This window comes from Chironomus tepperi, unplaced genomic scaffold (assembly GCF_022539635.2).
Source record: "Chironomus tepperi strain 1889 unplaced genomic scaffold, CSIRO-AGI_Ctep_v1 contig_58, whole genome shotgun sequence".
In the NCBI taxonomy this organism is placed as follows: Eukaryota; Metazoa; Arthropoda; class Insecta; order Diptera; family Chironomidae; genus Chironomus; species Chironomus tepperi.
Genome location: NW_027226180.1, coordinates 51,454 through 72,453, shown reverse-complemented (window position 1 = coordinate 72,453; position 21,000 = coordinate 51,454). Strand labels below are relative to the sequence as shown.

Below are 21,000 nucleotides of genomic sequence, written 5' to 3'. Positions count from 1 at the left end.
TCTATCAACCAATTCCCAATATCAAGTCTCTATCGACAGTTTCCTTTCCAGAGTTCTTTGGTCGTCCACAAGAGCATTTGGACATTCGACTGATTTCTAGCAATTTGATGATTAATTCCAATAAGGGTTTGCCAAAATTAAATGCAGAAAACTGCAGGCCTGCGCATCTGGGCGATTACTAGTTCCTATTGATCCACTGTGAATCGTAGAGCGTAAATAAAGCAGTTGAATATGCTTCTGTTCTTGCTCAGATCGGGTACTTCTGCTAATTAATATTCTTTATTTAAGATAAGCACTAAATTTGAACTTTATCTCAACTGGCGCTTTCTTATCAATTTTATAATGTTATATTTAGTTATACCTTACATGTTATTCTCCCATGTGACTCAATTAATATAAGAAAAGATATCTAATAAATTTTATTATTGATTCTCTTGAATCAATTAAATTCTTTGTATAAACGATTAAGTTCAGGGAAGAGATTCATAAAATTGATTCCTAGTATTAATGAATAGTCACTTGCCATATGGCATTTAAAAATGATCAATTTTCTCTTAGCTATTCAGATCGTTGAGATTCAGAGCTGCGTTTGGGCGTTTTGCGGCTTATGATTGTTTAACGAGTGAGAGTCTTTGCACTCAGTAGACCTATAGTTCATAGAGGGATCAGAACCACTCCTTTAATGACACTATTGCCTACTTATTATCTCCAGCCTTCAAAAGGAAGACTATGAGCCGCATTTTCACTACATATGATTCGAAAAAAGACATTTTAATGAAATTCAACCGTCGAAACTCAAACCCATGACCACTTGGTTGGTATCACAGTAATTAGGTGCCAAAGTACGAAACCATTCTATCATTGAGCAACCTCAACTCACAGAATGTCTCCTAATATCCACAAATATCTCAAAATATGAATGGGGATATTTGAGGATATTAGGAGACATTCTGTGAGTTGAGGTGGCTCGATGGTGGTATGGTTCTTATTCGTAATTTATGAGTTATGTACCATATTACCCTATTGACAATTGTTTATTGTAACATGGTAATAACCCAACGACTCCTTTATCTTACTTTATTTTTCAATTTTGAGAATAAAGGATTTTTGTATTATCCTTGACTGATTGTTTACAATTGATAAGAATGTTATATCTGAAACAAAGCACGTGCATTTCATCATACAGTGAAATTTTGTTATAGAAACTTGACCTAAGATACATGACGCATATGTGTATAACTCAACAAAGTTAAAAACGTTAAAATATGTTATAACTTACAGTTATACTATATTTCTATAAATGCTCATGTTTGTTGAATTTTCAATTTAGTCAGGAAAGAATCTTAAACAACTTAATTCAACTTGGTATATGATAAAGCAAATCAAAAAAAGTAAGGATATAAATTTTATTAATATGCTAGCTTCAGCCGTGTTATTTTGGTATAAAGCTATTAATTATTGAGATTTAAGGCATAAAAAAATGTTTTACAAATAATAATAATGTGCAGTTATGGATTTTTCGGACTGATATTTACAACTAGTTCATGAATGGCTTTAAAAATTAGTATTTTGGCAATTTTAATGGGTCATATAAGTTTGATATGAGGTTTTAATGGGTTATAAGCAGGGCTGTTACAATATACTCTATTTTCCAGAATGTGTACACATATGCCACATATTTCATGTGTGTACAGGGAAAAATCTGTGGATATGAGTGGATATTTACAAATTTTCCTCACATATCCACACATTTCTCCATGTGACATATTTTCAAAACGCACCAGATTCTGTTTTTAACGACTTTTAAGCAATCATTCCCATTAAAACCTCAATTTAGTTTTGTACATGATTATATGCAATTCCGTTTTAATTTCAATAGTCATAGGCATGGTCAAGAGGGGCTTTGGGATTTGATACACATATTTTTTTAAGTTAGATGGGGGATTGAAGGCTCGAACCCTGTCTCAGAGTTCGAGTTTTTCGACAATCTATATAATTATGTTTGATTCAGAGTTGGCAGGACTTTGGGACTTGAAGGTTGAAGTCAAGTGGATTTTGAGTTTCTGCTTACTACATTAGCTTTAATTCACTTTTTATTTATAATAATTTAAATTTATTTCTCTTTATTTTCAGATTTAATTTAAAAAAATGGACATGCTAATTGAAGATGATTTTATGCCAGTTATTAACAATTTGGATGATGAAACCTTATCAAACTTAATATTAGTGTGTGAGAAGTAAGTTAAAGCCTACAAATTTCTTTTAATGATACCTAATAATTAATGACATTTCCAATTCCAGTGCCCAAATAATTATTTCAAATTCTCAACTGCGTCTGCAGAATTTTACACTAAAAGTAGTTCCAACAAATTTTCGAGACTTTTTTGGTTCACCATCATTCTACATCCCACTCAGAAACCTATCAATCAGCTATGATTCCACCATGAATTTCGTCGACATTGCCAACTTTGTCAGCAGGTTCCAGTACGATCTTGAGCACCTAGAACTGAATAATTTTAAATTCAATAACATCGTTGAGTTTTCAATTATTTTAAGCAATTTAAATGCTCTAAAGTCATTGAGGCTCAATGACTGTCACATCTGTGCTATAAATAACGAGACATTGGCACCAATCAGATCACTTAAATCCCTAACATTCAATAAATGCAGCGACAACGTCTTCAAAATCTTCACAAATCAGGAAACTCTCGAAAAAATCACAGTCGGAAATGATCAATGGACATGGAATGGCTTCCCGCATGACATTCTCAACCAAATCTGCAGGAACTCAAAGAATCTTAATCATCTTGTGCTGGATGGTGCAGGCACTGGAAGTTACTTTGACTGCGATGACTTTCCATACAAAATAACCAAACTTGAAACCACAATGATCAGCTTTAATTGGTATGTTGGAATTAGGACACAAAGGAATGCCTTCCTTAAGTCACAACAAGGCAGCTTAAAGGACCTGACGATCCATCAACTTCCATACGACTTTGATGGCGGTAAAGTGCTGAAATACATAATTGAGGAAATGGACTTGAACAATTTTAACTACGGCAACATCCCGTTGATTGTGAATAAAGTTAAGCAGGATGTTCCAGGATTCACAGCATCTGAGATCCAAATAACCAGCGCAGTTGAAATGATCAAGCAATTTTTATGCCTTAAATTCACATTAATCATATCCGGCACTGACATTGCGAGTGATGAAATTGAAAAAAAAGTAAATCCACCGTCAAACTTGTTCAAAAATGTTAAGGAATTTGAGGTTGTTGATAACAGTGAATATCGGGGTATCTTTGGGGTATTCCTGGGTTTGATGAAAAATCTCAATAATATCCAAAAATTGACATTAAGAACAATGGACAGAAATATCAACACAATTATTGAATGCCTACCAAAAATAGATAAACTTGAGGACATTTATGTAACCTCAGAAGCACCAAGAGTAGCTGAAAGATTGAGGGCACTTAGACAATGTTCACCAAATCTCAAGAAATTGAGTTTACCAGAGAAATATTTAAATGAGGCAAATGCTGAATTTAAAGGCCTGAATGTTGAAATAATTGGAATATGAATTGGATTTAATGTCATGTAAATCATATCGAGTAAGGGTTCTAGATATCGAGACCGAGACTGGAACATTCCCGGGACTTTCCCTTTAGACCAGAACATCTTGGGCAAATCTGGACTTCCTTGTTAAGCCAGGACATTTCGGTGAGATTAGGACTTCTTCGAACAGGGTCAGATGGAAGGCCTTTTTGCATTAACCTAGGCTCCAAGTCGGAGCATGGTTCCAGTAGGACTTTCTCGGTAAACAAGGACGTCCCGGCAAGTTTTAATCTCTAAAATTTATCATGACTGAGTCTTCGGGAAACCTTATTATAGGATGGCCAGAAGATTTTCGCAAATTATCGGGACAAAATTGCAGAAAATAATTAAAATTCTGGAAAAAATATTTTCAGTCCTGGGGCTTGAACCCGGACCTTAAAAAAGAAAATGTTCCTAATTTATCCATAATTCCAAAATCTGTTTGAGGCTTTGTTGGGACACAGCAGCAAGGTTGAAGAGTAAAGCAACGTCTTGGCAAAAATACAGCAAATGGCCATCCTGCCTTAAGGGCTTGACTTTGACTTCAAACTAGAACCATAGAAATCCTATTCCGGTCCTAGTGGACAAAAATACTTTATAACTAGTTCATGTCTAGTTGATGACGTATTTTTGTTATTTCAGGCGGCTTGAGGCTTAATTTTTTGATCATTCCTATCCCGTGTCATTTTAAATTAATAAAATTATGTTAATTTATGCTGTAAAGAAAATTAATTAAAATCAACAAAATTTCAGTATTAAAAATTGCACATAATTTATTTTTTACTTCTTCAGTTCTTTAGTACAATTTTTGAGTAGTGTACAGGTAGGTTGTGAGTAGCACACGTATTCAAACTATTAAATGTTTGATATCATAATATTATTGCCAATCAATTCCTTGTTTTTACTATCTTATTTAGTTAAATTTACTATTTCTTATCACTAAATGTATTGTTTTTTAAAGCTTTTTTTTTTTCAACCAGAGTTGGCAGGACTTTGGAGTCCAGACTCCAGTGGACCTTTGGAATCTAGACTCCAGTGAAGATGCCTTCACATTAGAGTCCTGCCAACCCTGTTCTAAAATTTAACAAATATTAACAATTAAAAAAAAAATAAAATTGAAATTAATAATAAATAATATAGAATTAAATAATACAGAACAAAAATGAGATGACTTAGTATAAACCTAATAGGTTTTAAATTAAATGCAGGAATGAAAGATAGATAGTGATATGACATGAAGCAGAGTTGCAAAACAGGTGCCTGTGACAGGCAAAAACTTAACAAATTCTTGATAATTTATATGATTTTTTTCTACAAAAATTATCAAGAATTTGTACGATTTTTGCCTGTCACAGGCACTTGTTTTGCAACTCTGACATGAAGTTTACAATATAGAATTTAAGGTCTTGTCGGAAAAAATTGTAAAAAAGACCAAAAACAAAATAAAATATATATTCAATTAAGTAAATTACTAAAAATTCGACAATTTAAATTAACGGCTTAAGGCCTGGTTCTAAGGCTGTTTCTTGGGCAAGTTCAGGCAGTGAGGAGATGGAATAGTCTAGGATACTTTAAATAGATCAAAAAGGATATCACAAGATCCAATTAAAAATCGTGGGTGATTTATACATCCTAGTATGCGGACTAGATTTCGACTAGAGTCATTAATATCCCAAACTGGAAGAATGTTTCGAATGATAGAGCTGTCTTTAGACATTCTCTCGTGCGCCTCATCCAAGAAAGTAAGTATGTCGACTAGAAACTTGCCTTAAGTCTTTTGATATAGTTAAACTCAAATAGGAACTATAATTAATTATATCTTATCCTAAGTGTGATTATTAAAAAGTTCGATTTTAGGTAACGTAGTTGTCTTTTTGTACCAGGAATTGAACATTTAGGTGGAATTAAGTAAAAACTAAGGAATAGCGAATTGATTGGCAACATAAACTTAAAAGATCGATTTCACTTCACAAGTGGAGATCCAATTTAATTTTTTTGGCCGTATCTTCTAGCATTCGGTGGGAATTTAGGATTTTAGTGATTATTCCCAAGGGTCAGAGACTCCAGTGGTACAGTACTGTACTTACTGTACTTGTTGAATTTATATGAAACTGTACTTGTTGAATTTATATGAAAGTACAGTAAGTACAGTGTCTGACCCTTGATTATTCCACTTTAGTGAAATCGATCCAACAATTTTTAACGAATAGTTTCAAAAACTATGTCTTCATTTTCAAACTTTAAAGTTTTATTTTCAGCCAAAATTTTCAAGTAACTCTCCTTATCGACTGTGAATTCAAAGGCAAATAAATGACCCACTGGAACTGGATCCTCATTGACAGATTCCCATTTTGATGTCGACAAACCGATGTCTTCATTGTAAAAATTCATTTTTTTGCGAAAAACTTGGAATCTTGTCCTTTGATGCAGTTTGACACTAAATCGGTGTTTTTCTATAGAACTCTTTGGAATAAATGATATGTAGTGTCCATTGAAATTGAGTTTGAGGACCAGATAATGCATCCAAAGGTAGGACCAAATATTTGAAGTATGCATCGTGATTCCACGATCTTCACGAAACATAATGATCGAAGTGCTGATTGATTCACTAAAATAACTCATCAAACTTTCATATTGTAAGTTACCTAAATTTGCAACAGCTGTCCTGCCGCGAACCTCTATTTGCCATTTTGAAACTGAAGTTTCACGATGATGTGCATTTTTTATGGCACTTGGTAAGTAGTATAAAAATATACATGGCTGCTTCACGTATTTATTAAATATCATTGCAAAAAATTCATAGACATCACGTGCGAGTTTACTTGGGGAAGGCATATTGATCTAAAAAAATTTAAAAAAATCATTAATTAATCAGAAATTTATAACTTTTAATCAAAGTATGGAACTATTCATGTATTACGTATCCCTAACAGGCATAGAGCATCCTCTGAGTATACTCACTTTTACTATTTTGTATAAATGCTTGCTTTTAGTATGCTCATTAATGTGAACAAGCTGTTTGTATGTTTTAGGGGTAATGAGAGGGGGGGAGGGGGTTGTGTTCTTCTAAACAATTTCTGGGTCAATTACTCTGATACAGATCCCATACTGTTTAACTGTTTATCTGTAATACCAATGCATCTATACAGGTACACCACCGAAAAAATCGACTCATGAATGGAAAAAAATTCCCAAAACCCTTCTAAATTCTCAAAGTATGTCAAAATATGACGGACATCCCATGCATGCAACTGAGCATACTCACACAAGTGGGCTGCTTTGAACGTAACAAGTGAAAAATTGTTAAAGAAATTAACTTGTCAAATAGATTTGTCTGTAATTGATGTATATAACTTGTTGTTTGTATATGTTTATCTAAATTGGATGATTTAGATTGTATAACAATGCTGTCTTAATTTGGACGTGTTATTGCTGTCTCACAGAAAGAAGAGTCTGTAAAGAAATGAAAAAATTAAAATAATTCATCTTGTTTTTATATTTTTTTGTTAATGATTACTGTCCAGTGTGTTAGAGGGAGAGAGAAGATTTAGAAAAAAAACGACGAAAAATTCGCGGACTTTTATCAGAAAAAAATAAGCTGAATTTCGAATACATAAAATTGTATTGTATATATAATTTAAGTCATTTGTATTTATGTCTGTCATTCTGCTCTAAGCTCCGCCACTTTTTCTTAAACATCTAAGTTCCTAGGGGTCCAATTACTTATTAAGTTAAACGCAAAAAAAAAAATATAATATAGAACTAACCACCCCCCCCCACCCCCCCTACCCCTCGTTACCTGATGGGGGACTATTCTAGTTTTTACACAAAAATTTGACAAAAATAGAAAATTATTGCAATTGTTAGTCAATGACTCATGAAGTGATGTCACGACTCTAAAGTCCGAATGATTCCAAAATGGATTCTGGTGATGATCAATTCTGGATCTATTTTTAAAATTTGTTTTAAAAAATTACCTTTTGATTCCGATATAAATTTAAGTTTTAGCTGCTTCAGCTTGCAATTCTGGATTGATTTTTGTAAATCTATTAATGAAATCAAAATAAAAAATATAAAAATTAGAGGATTGTGATAAAATTAATTAAATGATTAAAACTATGTAAATTTAATTTAAGTAGTAAAAATTTGTAATAAAAAAATTCATTTAAAAAAAATTTTTGATTCAAAATTTCAACTTCAAAAATTCAAAAATTCAAAAATTAAAAGATTCAAAATCTTATTAAAAAAAAAGAAAGTTAACAATTTAATTTTTTTTAAAGTATAAAATTGAAATTTTATTAAAACTTATTATTATTTATTATAATAATTTTTACAATTAAATATTATTTTTATCTTGGTCCGAAATATTGAAGGACCTTAACTACAATGAAATATTTATTAATTAAATTATTTCTGATAAACTAATCCGACATTTTGTATTGTAAATATTTCATATAACAAATATTGCTCACTGACTTATTGGCACAACTTGTTATATCCCGTTATACCTTAAATGTTATATCAAATTGTGAGCTTAACATGATATATCATCAAAGCATTTTAAGACAATTTTTTGCCATAAATCAAATTGTTTTTCAAGTTTTTTGAGACTGTTAATTTCTATAAAAAAATTTTAATGAAATTTAGTCACAAATATGATGAATAATGAATTCATTATGCAACATATTTCAATTTCAAACATTTTTTATTAATATTTTAATAAATATCAATAATTTTTGATGATTTTTATATGAATTTTTTATTTTAATTAATTTTTAAATTTTAATAAATTAATTAAATTTTTAAATTTTTTTAATAAAATTTTAAATTAATTTATTTAAATTTTATTTCCAAAAAAATCAATTCACCTCTCGACTCTGCGATTTGATTATAACTGATTAATATTTCTATTTTTTTTAGCTCCAAAAAAAGCAATTGAAAGGTTTTAAAATTTGAATATTTTACGGTTATGACCATTATGAAATTTATCAGAACTTCACTATCTCGACCTCCCGCTCATTATTACCGATAATAAAGAGCCATAAGGATAATTTTGACATCCTCGCCTTCTTTGGATATGATAACATATCATGATATTTAGCCACAATAATTTAATTTCTTTAAAATTGCACAATAATTTTGTTGAACGTACCCCAAAAAGATGTTATAGTGCTGATATACGGAGTGTTATACAGAAAATGTTATATGAAAAATGAAATTGGTTAAAATTTAAAAATAGCATTTAATTGCAAAAGATTTCTTAATATTCACAGTTGTGGTTTAAAAAAATTCAAATTAAGGTAAATTAAAGAATTTTTTAAATTAAATATAATTTTAATTATTGGTTTGGGAGCATCATGTGATTAATTATGATATCAAAAAAAATAAAAAATAATTTTTATTCAAATTAATAGATTTAAAAATTCGTTTTTTTGCGTAAGGGGCCGTTCACTTATTACGTTCGCTTTTTAGGGGGAGGGGGGTCTAGGATTTTGTAACAGCCTCAACCAAAAAATTTTTTTTGTAACGACATTTTGTAACGAGGGGGGGAGGGGGGGTCTAGAAATTCGTTTTTTTGCGTAACGTAATAAGTGAACGGCCCCTAACGTAATAAGTGTAAAATCCAAAAAAAGATCCCATGTATTACTTTATATGGTGTTTTTTAAAATTCATTTTTAATTTTTCATATTTTTATGTCAAAATGACTGTTTATTTTGTCCCAACGGACGTTTTGCTCCATTGCTTTCCTTAGTACCGAACACCCGGGTCATTAGAACCGGTAGCCCGATACTCTAATCACTGCTATTTTTTCGCTGCCTTGCATTATTTTCATACTGTAGACTGAACTTATTATTGAGTCCAACAATCTTAAAGTGATAATTTCAAGGCGTCATTCACTTGTTTACCTTTGAGATCAAGTAAATAGTTACTAACTTTTATTCGAGTCATATGATTCGGTAAATGTGAATTTGTCGGTCACGAGTGGCTACATATAAACTAGTTTATTCATATTATATTCGAAAATAGAGTTTTGATCCTGCGTCTCTCAATCCTTTGTAAGAAATTCATCAATTTTCTATGATTTTTCATGAAATTATTTCAAAATATTTTCCTAAATTTATTCCAATTTATCCAAAAAATATCAAATATTTATCAAAATTTCGTAATTTCCTAAAACCCAAGAAATAACATTCAGGATGAAGAATTTCCGGTTTTTTTTAACAGACTTCTTTGATTTCTATATGCATAACTTGATATTTAAATATGAATATAACACAAAGAATCACGTAATAGGGCAGAACATGGACAACCTATGTTCCGCGGCACTCTAAAGTGCTGCCAAAAATGTCATGATCCATATCACATGCTTCAGTTTCAGTCGAAGCTTGCCATTAAGAAATTCAGGGTACAAAATTAAAAGGTTGTGCACCACTGCACTAATTAAAGGCATTCGTGCTTAGTAGACGAATAAAGAACGAAAATGAAAAAAATTCTAATTATACTCTTCGCTTTAATGTACAACGCAAAAAAAACGACGACTTTTTATCCCTTTTGTCCTCTGTTTTCTTCTTTCCAATCTCTTTATGCGGAAACAAAATCCATTATTCAATAATTGAGGCGCAATAAAATATAACATTGTGAAGTTGCGGAGGGGAGATGAGGTAGAGGGGTGGCCGGTGGGGGGTCTGGCCGTTCTTTCTTCAATTTTTGATCTTTTCCTGTTTTTTATGAATTTTCTCCGATTTTATAATTCTCGGAGAACCCGTGACCCCAACGACACCCATCCCTTCCACACCTACGCCACTGAGAGAATGGCTCCTATTGCAATCTATAACAAGAAAACGCTCAATAAACATTCATTAAATTTTAAACATTTATATAACACTGTTTAAACATTCATTCAGTTATAAAGATGATTTCATTGGGTTATTTGATGTTTACGATGCAGACGTAACTAACTCAAAAAAAACATACTGATTAATCGATCATAAATGCAAACGGAAGTGACTCAGACTTTTTGCCAGATTTAGTTTAGAATTACCAGAGTCTGGATGGTCTGTTGGTTCAAGCAGACAATCAGCATGCTCAATTAAATGGGAATGCTTTGTTGTCTGTTTGAGTTGCAGATTTTAGATCGATTGATCGACTTGGGATATTCGAGGGAGCTGTGTAGCTATATTATTAAGGGAGGCCATGAATCACAGTGATTCTGTCCGGCCAGCGAAGTAATTAGATAAGTGTAACTATTCAAAAGAACGGTTCGGGAGGTGGTGGGTGATGGGGGTAAGGGGCGTAGCCAGAAAATTTTACAAAGGATGACCCGATCGTATTTTTGAACTATTTTTAAAAAGCAAAAAAAAAAAAACGGAAATTTTCAATTCTCGGAGGGTTAGTCTGTACATCTAATGGCGTGTACCTAAAGACTACGCATCTGATGATGAGGGTATATTTTCTAATCAAATTTTAACATTTTCTTTGTGTTCTTTACAGACATGAAAAATTTAAAATTATTCAATAAAATTCATCCATCATCGAACAAGAACTGCAAAGGAATTAAATCAGATAAACCAAAAAAATTTAGATCAACTAAGGCTGTACAAAAAAGGCATGAAAAGTCAACATTGTGCACCAGTGCAAATCCAAAAACTGAAGTTGCTCGTTCAGGTAATTACCAAATTTTGGGTTCGGTTAAAGCTACATGCTTAATAAAATATAGTATTTTTAGCGCATTTTCCTTTAAAATAAACATTCTTTTGTCTGTCTGTCTATCCCGTCCTGTCTATCCCGTCTATCTGTCCCGTCTATCTGTCCCGTCTATCTGTCCCGTCTATCTGTCCCGTCTATCTGTCCCGTCTATCTGTCCCGTCTATCTGTCCCGTCTATCTGTCCCGTCTATCTGTCCCGTCTATCCGATGGAATTTTTGGCACCATTTGAGGAAAATGCGCTTTAGTCGGTCACGTGTGACCACATTTATACTAGTTTAATAATTAATTTATCATTTTTTACAGCTGATTCTAATTTGGACAACATTGTTCCTGATGCTTTTGAATCAATCACTAGATATTTATCTAGTGATGATCTAATTGAGCTTCTTTTTGTCTGCACAACGTAAGTCTGACCAAAAAGTGTCATTAAAATATATTAAAAATTGTGTCTTTTTGTTGCAGCATCTTGGGATTCATCAAAAATTCAGTTACTATACTGTTAAGGCTTCATTTAATGATAAACAAGATTAATCTTGAACGATTGACTTTACATACCCCATTGCACTTGGTTCCGTTTAAGAATATTTCAATTGATTTTAAAGGATTCTCATGTCTCGCTAAGCCTTTAAAGTTTTTGGGCAACTTCTTAGGTTCCGTTGAAAATTTGCACGTAAAAAATGCTAAATTCAGTACTTATGAGCAGTTTGCTATAGCTTTTGGCAGTCTTAAAAGCATAAAAACATTAAAATTTGAGAACTGCGTATTAGAACAATATGGAAGTGAATCCATTGCTGTTATATCAACTTTACACACGATGACATTCATCAGCTGCAACGTCAACATCTTTAAAGTGATGAAAAATCAGTTTTTAATATCCAAAATTGAAGTTATTAATCCAATTTGGACATGGAATGGATTTCCTCACGATACTTTTAACGAAATTTGCAAAAAATGTCAAAAATTACAGCAAATAAAATTAATAGGCTCTGGAACTGGAAGTTACTTTGATTCTGATGACTTTCCATACAAAATAAAAAAATTAGAGACATCAATGGTCACATTTCATTGGTATGTTGGCATCAGAACCGAGCGTGTCGACTTTCTAAGAAGTCAAATTGGTCAACTTAAGGATTTAACGATCCATCAATTGCCAAACGACTTTGACGGCGGTCGAGTGATGAAATTTATATTTACGGAAATGAAACTTGACAATTTTCACTATGGAAAGATTCCATTAATTGTTAATGGAAAGAAGCAGGAAGTTAAAGAGTTTGCAGCAACAGAAATTCAAATAAGGGCTTCAATGGAACTGATGCAGCAATATCCATGTAAGTATTAACTCTCTCTTGGCTCTCTTGGCTCTCTTGGCTCTCTTGGCTCTCTTGGCTCTCTTGGCTCTCTTGACTCTCTTGGCTCTCTTGACTCTCTTGGCTCTCTTGGCTCTCTTGGCTCTCTTGGCTCTCTTGGCTCTCTTGGCTCTCTTGGCTCTCTTGGACTCTCTTGGCTCTCTTGGCTCTCTTGGCTCTCTTGGACTCTCTTAGCTCTCTTGGCTCTCTTGGCTCTCTTGGACTCTCTTGGCTCTCTTGGCTCTCTTGGACTCTCTTAGCTCTCTTGACTCTCTTGGCTCTCTTGACTCTCTTGGCTCTCTTGGCTCTCTTGGCTCTCTTGGCTCTCTTGGCTCTCTTGGCTCTCTTGGCTCTCTTGGCTCTCTTGGCTCTCTTGGCTCTCTTGGCTCTCTTGGCTCTCTTGGCTCTCTTGGCTCTCTTGGCTCTCTTGGCTCTCTTGGCTCTCTTGACTCTCTTGGCTCTCTTGACTCTCTTAGCTCTCTTGACTCTCTTGGCTCTCTTGACTCTCTTGGCTCTCTTGGCTCTCTTGGCTCTCTTGGCTCTCTTGGACTCTCTTGGCTCTCTTGGCTGTCTTGGACTCTCTTAGCTCTCTTGGCTCTCTTGGACTCTCTTGGCTCTCTTGGCTCTCTTGGACTCTCTTAGCTCTCTTGACTCTCTTGGCTCTCTTGGCTCTCTTGGCTCTCTTGGCTCTCTTGGCTCTCTTGGCTCTCTTGGCTCTCTTGGCTCTCTTGGCTCTCTTAGCTCTCTTGGACTCTCTTGGCTCTCTTGGCTCTCTTGGGCTCTCTTGGCTCTCTTGACTCTCTTAGCTCTCTTGACTCTCTTGGCTCTCTTGACTCTCTTGGCTCTCTTGGCTCTCTTGGCTCTCTTGGACTCTCTTGGCTCTCTTGGCTGTCTTGGACTCTCTTAGCTCTCTTGGCTCTCTTGGCTCTCTTGGCTCTCTTGGCTCTCTTGGCTCTCTTGGCTCTCTTGGCTCTCTTAGCTCTCTTGGACTCTCTTGGCTCTCTTGGCTCTCTTGGGCTCTCTTGGGCTCTCTTGGGCTCTCTTGGCTCTCTCTTCCCTCTCACCCCACCCTAACCTTCAATCATATTCTCAAATTAATTCATATGTTTTTCATCCACAGCAATCGAGTCATACACCCTGATACTGTCATCAACTGATATCGCCAGCGATGAGATCGAGAAGGCAATCAATCCAAGAAATGATTTATTTAAACAGATCAAAAAATTTGAAGTCATTGACAACAGCGGCTACAGAGGACTTTTTGGTGTATTTTTGGGACTATTAAAAAATTTAACAAATCTTAAAATATTGTCATTAAAAACACAAGATCGTAATGTCAATGTGTTGCTTCAGGAGTCATTGCCGTGCATGACAAAATTAGAAGAGATATATATGACATCGATGGCATCATCAAAATATAAAGAACGACTTGCAATAATAAAGAGAAAATGTCCAACATTACGTAAATTGAGCGTTGCTGAGCAGTTTGTTGGCGATGCCAAAATAGTTTTTGGGAAAAGTGTTGAAGTCTTTGGAATACCTTAAATTGCTTGAGGGATCATGCAATTCCCTCAAATTGCTTGAGGGATCATTGTAACACATCCTTTATATCCATAGTGTTTAGTTAGGATTCGAACCACATTGCAAGGACATGAGTACGTCGTAAGACCTGATGTACACCGTACGGACCACGTATCACATACCACGTACCACGTACGACATACAACGTACCACGTATCCTGCAATGTGCCTAAATAATGTTATACTTCTTTTTGATTATCCAAAAAAGCACAAAAAAAATTAATTGATCCAATTAAATCCAGAACTAGTCTGACTTGACTCCGGTATCAAGTCAGAGTCACGTCAACCACGATTTGTGCTTTTCGGGTATTAAACATTTACTCAGATTCAACCATATTCAACTTTATTGCTGTAAATTGACAATTCCTGGACTCAGGACAGTGATGGGCGGTTCATGGCATTTTGACGAATTTTTGGCGGGACATGGCATACAGGTTGCCCATCACTGACTTAAAATATGGAAATTGCAGTTTATAACTGAATAAATTATAGTTCAGAATTGTCGAGCAGCAAGAGGTTGAGGCGTTGTCGATATGATGACGGCGTCCATCATATTTGTTTTAATTTTTGCAGAACTTGAAGTCGACTTGAATTTTAGAGGGTGTTGAATTGACTTTGACATTCAAAATTCGACTCGAATTCGAGTTCTTCCTTACTTATTTCCTAGGCTGGGGCGCACGAGGGCCCATTGCCGCGCACATGTGCTAGTCTTTCAAAATTCCACTTAAATTTATTTTTGTTTCAAAATTTTCAATTATAAGCCTTAACAGTTGACAGCTAGATCTGATCAGATCATGTAATGGTAAACTATGAGTAAGCTTTTGTCTATTATTGACGTTACTTTAAAGATTTTTTGCATTTTTTAGAATTATTTCAATACAGAGAATTCCTTTTTCAAAAACGACCGTTAATTTTTTACAAAAAAAAAATTTTTTTGTCGTTAATATTCAATTTTTTTTTTGACCGTTACTTTTATTTTTCTTTGTAACGGAAATTTGTTTTTTAAAATAAGTTAAATTCGAAATGTTCGAGTTTTTTCGACAATCTAATATGGAATTAATTAACATTTAGAAATTAAGCATAAATATGCAAACACTATGATATCCCCTATATAATAATAATAACTAACTTGAGGCTAATTTGATCACAAAATGGTTAATCGATCGAAAATGTTCAGAACTAGTCTGACATTTATAAATTGAATCCATCATAATTATGTCGGCCTTGTGTCAAGTTTTGAATCGATTAATCGACTTCATATGTTTTAATCTTACTAGCTTTAACTTAAATTGTAAGTAAAAAATGTCTGAACATGGAATGAAATCATTTAATTAACCTGTAAGGTATAAGTTATAGATATAATATCACCGAACATATGAAAAAACACCTAAAATTTTAAACTAAAATTGTTAAAATTATTTTAAGAAATTGGACTATAACCAAAAACCGTACAAATTCTTGATAATTTATATGGTTTTTTTCCTACAAATTATCAAGAATTTGTACAGTTTTTGCATGTCAATGGCAGTTATTTTACACCTCTTATATAAAGAGACTAAGATCCCTAACAGACAATGAGATCAATTTTAAGTACCGTAGTAAAAATGATAGCTTACTCATTGTCTGTTAATGGATGTTGTAATGGATGGGACACTCAATTGTACTTCAAAATCCAAATAATGAAATAAAATTTACACTAAAAAAAAAATCAAAGGTTTTATTATTTTTTTAAAAATAAAATTCATTAAATTTTGTTGCTTTTTATTGATCTAGTTTGCAGCTGTACGGTGAGCTTAGAGTGAAGTTGATGTTATATATTGTCATAGGATGGTAAGCAAGTAAGTTATGGTCATTTGCTAATTTGAGGGTAAAAAAGTGGAATTTTTTGAAGTAAACATTTAAAACAGGCAGAAAATCATAACTCATAGATTCAGTTTTGGACATTCTTCCCAGAGTTGCAAAACAGGTGCCTGTGACAGGAGAAAACCATACACATTCTTGATATTTTGCTTGGTATTATAGGAAAAACAATATATATTATCAAGAATTTGTACGGTTTTTGCCTGTCACATGCACCTGTTTTGCAACTCTGTCTGTTATAAAACTCAGTACTTAACAAATTCTCGGAAAGGACTTAATACTTTGATATTTTATTTTATTATGATTTTTTATTAAGTTGATATAATATTCTTGGAATATTTGACTGACGAAGACTATAACTAGTTATTATAGTTATATGGAAGTGAAGCTTAACATTTTTTTTAGATATTGTCATTTTTTTCACACAACATATGTGAAAAACAGGATATAATGTGTTTTAAAAATATTTCTCATGGGAAAATGTGTGAATTTTTAAATATATCCTGACATATTCACATGAAACATGTGAAATATGACGACATATTCTGTGAAATACCCTGAATTACGCCAATTGAATGTTAATATAATATTTTCATAATACAATAAATTTATAAAGGAAATCCTTATTTTTTACTTTAATAAATGTCTTTTATTAGCTTGTTGCTCAGGTCTATTTCGTTTGAATTTAACAAGTTTATTGGTTTTATGATAAAGCTTCAATTGATAAAATTCTTTCAATATTAGTTATTTTAAGTGGAAAAGGCTGTCCTACTCAGAACAAAATCCAACGTAAACGGATCGAGAATTCGTTTTAGCATTTATGTTTGAAATCTTTAAAACCGTTAAAAATTATCTCAAAAAAATTAATTTGTTCTTGAATTTGCAAACATAAATTTGAATTTTTACTGTTAACTAGTTTATAATTTGGAAGTATTATGCCAATTTAAATCACTAATTTCGTAAATATCAACTGATATTAAAAATGAAAATTTTGTATTTTTATCGTTGATTTTTTATTAAAATTTTGAGTGCTAAAAACCGTCTAAATTCATGTAAAACCATACAAAACTAAGTTTTTCTATCCATTTTCGTTGGAACAAAGTATTTGTTCAATTATTACGACTTAAATGATATAAAAAATGATAAAAAGTTGCAATCGGCTGTTAGTTTTAGTTTTAATCGCAAATTCGTTGCGTTGTTCGTGTTATAACATCTATAACATTGAAAACATTAAACGAAAACATCACTTGATTTTCATTTTCATTCCTTATTAGTCAGTTGTGCGATTCAGACATATGAATTTTTAGTGATATCATTACATAAGTGAAATTTTTATATAAATCACTAAATTTACATGGAATTTACTTGGTGAGTAATAAATTTTATTATTAATTGTATGAATTAGGAGTTGGGGGTACAAAAGGGTCCACATCGTTTTTTTTTTGAACTTTTCCAAAAAGTCAAACAAAATGTTACAAAATAAACGGCTTTCCAGAGGAGCTCATACCCCCATGGCTACGCCCCTGGTAATAACACAATGTATTTGACCGCTTGTCAGAATTGGCAGGACTCCACTATGGATTCGACTCCCAAAAAAAGTGGAATCGCCTCTATTAAAGGCCGTACTTCAATGAATTCCGGACTCAACTTATTTTTAGCAGGCAAATCCATAGTGGAGTCCTGCCAATTCTGACAAGCGGTCAAATACATTGTGTTAGCCAGGGGGGCATGAGCCTCCCTCGGAAAACTGGAATTTCGGATTCCGAACTCACTCCTTCATGCTAAATCTGCCTCTATTACTACATTAACTATGGTTTCTCGAAATCCCGGTCCCGATAAATTTTCGGGATCGATATCGGGATTGAAATTTTCGGGATCCCGAGATTTTTCGAGATCGGGATATCCCGAGAAATCCCGATCCCGATCCCGATAGCGAGAAAGCATAGCATTAACCTAATATTCATTATATTATTCTAAAAACTAAAACACTAACTTTGTATATTATCTCAACTTAGGGACACTTAGAAGATAAATGTGACAAAATAAAATGAACAAAATGCACGAAGACGTTACAGATCAATTCGATGAACAGTAAGTTATTATTAAGCAGACAAAGAGGGTGCTCTCAAGAGCAGAGCAAGCTGAAAGCAACGGTCATGAGCAAGGTTGTGTGTTTTGAGGAATGTGTGCACATATTCTTCATATTTGATGTGGGGACAGGAGATATATGTGTGGATATATGTAAAAATTCTTAAAATTGGGCAATTTAACCTCAAAATTGGGCAATTTAACCTCAAAATTGAGGAATCTAACCTCGAAATTTGGCAATTAAACCTACAAAATCCAGCATTTTCACCAGATTCTGTTTTTAACAGCCTTGCTCATCCTGGAACATTAGGTTGAGCATTAGCATGAACACAACACACGACCCAGCATGCACATCCAGTATATATCAGCCTACCAAGCTCTCAAGACCATGCTCTTTGTCTGTTAAGGTTGCACTAAATTATAATTTTAAATATAATAATTTTTTTGGTTATTTTTTTCTTTTAATTTAAAGATTTAAAAACTTAACGATCAAATTGACAAAAGATTACATTAATTTTAAGACTGTTCCCAAAAAGTATTTAGCAACAGAGCTGGAATTAAAGAATTTAAATGTCACAAACTTTACCGAGATTAACGACATTTTAAAGCCATATTCCATGCTTAATTGCCTTTCGTTTATTAATTGTAATATTGAAGCCACAAGCCATGAAGCCCTTGATGTCAAACCTACATTGCGGTCTGTAACTTTAAAGAAATGCAGCAACAATATCTATAGAATTTTAAGAAATCAACGGACAATTGAAAAAATTACAATAATTAACCACGATTTAGCATGGAATGGATTTTATCACGACGGACTGATTGAAATTTTGACGAAAAACAACAATCTTAAGCATCTAGTCTTGGACGGTCCTGGTACAGGCAGTTTCCTAGATGGCGATGACTTTCCATTTTCTATTGAAAAACTCGACACAACAATGTCAACTTTTCATTGGTATGTTGGACTTAAGGATCCACGTATCAATTTCTTAAGGTCACAAAAGGGAAGCTTAAAGGAACTGACGATTCATGAACTGCCATACGATTTCGATGGTGGTAAAGTCTTGAAGTACATCATTGAGGAAATGAAGCTTGACAACTTTTATTATCGAAAAATTTCATTAATTCTTAATGGACATAAGCAGGATGTGAAGGAAGTAGAGGCAAATGAGATCCAGATAAGCAGTTTGTATGAGATGTTCCGTCAATATCCATGTAAGTATTGTGGCTTAAGGGTCGAATAACGGGAATAGTTAGGGGCAAACCCAGGGGCATACTCATAGGCATATCCAGAGGTGTGAGGGACCATAGGAGGCTCGGACTCTCCTCCGAGAATTGGGAAACCGTTCTGGGTCAGATTCAAATTTCAAACAAAATTCTTAAAATTTGGCAACTTAACCTCAAATTTGGGCCACTAAACCTCAAAATTGAGAAACTTAACCTCAAAATTGGACAACTTAACCTCAAAATTTGGCAACTTAGCCTCAACAGGCCACATACTAGGTGTGCCACTGTGCCTTACCTGCAATATGTCAATACAATTCCCCCATTAACCATCAACTCATTCACAACCTCCAAAAGTCACCTTTTTTCTATCCCACAGCAATTGAAAAGCTGACATTTAATTTGAATACAACAGACATATCAAGTGAAGACATTGAGAGAGTAATCAACCATCCAACGAATTTATTCAGTAATTTAAAGGAAGTTAAAGTGATTGACAAAAGCAATTTCAGAGGTACTTTAGGGGTGTTTATTGGACTTTTTAAGAATTTCAGAAATATTCAAGTTTTTGAGATTGATTCAAATGATAGAAATCTTGAAACTATCCTTGGTGAATGCCTTCCAAAATTGAAAAGGTTGGAAGTATTTCGGCTGTCATCGGTTAAAGAAAGTATTAAAAAATTTAATTTGAGGATTAAATAGTAAATGTTGATTGAGACTGTATGGAAAATAAAGTAGTCCCAATTTTGGGAACTGTGCTGAATTTTTGGATTTTATTAAGTTGTGGCTGGGTTTGGCCTAAATTTCATTCATGAAATTAGAAAGCCAAGCATAATATCAAGTTATATTTCCATCAACGATAACCATAGTATAACAATGATAACACTTTTATAACATTTTATAACATTATTGCATGATATTCAAACCGTGCATTCAATAGTTATCAGAGGAGTATCCAGGAGAGTGAAAGCGGTCAGATCTTCTCCTTCTCCTACCCCAGATTTCATTATTAGTAGGGTGGCCTGCGGATTTTTCGCAAAATATCGAGACACTTTTAGAAAAAATCGGAACACTTCTAAGTTTGGATTCTTTTTGACAATTTTGAGTCTTAATATCCACAGAACTACTTAAATTAGATTAGAAACTTACAAAATAGTGCAAAACATAATTGAAATTCCGAAAAAAACATTTTCAGTCCGGGACTTGAACTAAGAGCATTTAAAACTAAATTGTTCATAATTTACCCAAAATTCCAAAATTTTGTATAAAATTCTCGACTTTTCGACAAATTTTTCTTTGTGGGGAAGCACAGCAGCAAGGATGAAAGGTAAAGCAGCGTCCCGGCAGAAATACAACTGATGACCACCCTAATTATTAAGTGTGGATGTTCATACAATTTTCATACAAAAATCGAATATTGGATTGTTGAATTTTATTCAAAACCACACAAATTATATGAGTTTACGCACAAAACCATACAAATTCTATGAATTTCTTTGAGTGCAGCAATGTGATTTGCTGAATCAACGGTTGAACTTTTATGAAAATCAAAAAGCTCTCGCTAATCAACTTTTAAGCTCTTTTGTGCAATGAACATCTA

General features: G+C 33.3%; 3 protein-coding genes and 1 long non-coding RNA gene across 10 annotated transcripts; 3 read left to right on the top strand and 1 right to left on the bottom strand.

Moving 5' to 3' along the window:
• The first annotated feature begins 1,334 nt into the window (after positions 1–1,334).
• On the top strand, positions 1,335–4,366 carry LOC139100025 (uncharacterized). Its single transcript, XM_070652607.1, has 3 exons — positions 1,335–1,391; positions 2,134–2,237; positions 2,302–4,366. Exons 2-3 carry the CDS (start codon positions 2,149–2,151, stop codon positions 3,578–3,580), a joined length of 1,368 nt encoding a protein of 455 aa, XP_070508708.1. The 5' UTR covers positions 1,335–1,391; positions 2,134–2,148; the 3' UTR covers positions 3,581–4,366.
• Positions 4,367–5,820: 1,454 nt separating this feature from the next.
• On the bottom strand, positions 5,821–8,694 carry LOC139100026 (uncharacterized). 3 transcript variants are annotated; one of them, XR_011545390.1, is made up of 4 exons: positions 8,463–8,694; positions 7,572–7,640; positions 6,860–7,047; positions 5,821–6,435 (listed from the first exon to the last, which is right to left on the bottom strand). It is a non-coding gene; the product is annotated as an uncharacterized lncRNA (long non-coding RNA). The 3 variants fall into 3 exon arrangements; XR_011545391.1 differs by lacking the exon at positions 8,463–8,694 and adding an exon at positions 7,929–8,043; XR_011545389.1 differs by lacking the exon at positions 8,463–8,694 and having other exon boundaries at positions 7,572–7,744.
• A 76-nt stretch (positions 8,695–8,770) lies between these two features.
• Positions 8,771–15,941, top strand: LOC139100023 (uncharacterized). 5 transcript variants are annotated; one of them, XM_070652602.1, is made up of 5 exons: positions 8,771–8,894; positions 11,086–11,259; positions 11,605–11,704; positions 11,764–12,629; positions 13,768–15,941. In XM_070652602.1, exons 2-5 carry the CDS (start codon positions 11,088–11,090, stop codon positions 14,190–14,192), a joined length of 1,563 nt encoding a protein of 520 aa, XP_070508703.1. In that variant the 5' UTR covers positions 8,771–8,894; positions 11,086–11,087; the 3' UTR covers positions 14,193–15,941. The 5 variants fall into 5 exon arrangements, with proteins under 5 accessions (XP_070508703.1, XP_070508706.1, XP_070508707.1 ...); XM_070652605.1 differs by lacking the exon at positions 8,771–8,894 and adding an exon at positions 9,539–9,650; XM_070652606.1 differs by lacking the exon at positions 8,771–8,894 and adding an exon at positions 10,557–10,834.
• Positions 15,942–17,361: 1,420 nt separating this feature from the next.
• LOC139100200 (uncharacterized) lies at positions 17,362–20,163 on the top strand. The gene is made up of 4 exons (XM_070652804.1): positions 17,362–17,456; positions 18,104–18,179; positions 18,649–19,391; positions 19,780–20,163. Exons 2-4 carry the CDS (start codon positions 18,136–18,138, stop codon positions 20,100–20,102), a joined length of 1,110 nt encoding a protein of 369 aa, XP_070508905.1. The 5' UTR covers positions 17,362–17,456; positions 18,104–18,135; the 3' UTR covers positions 20,103–20,163.
• Positions 20,164–21,000: the final 837 nt, after the last annotated feature.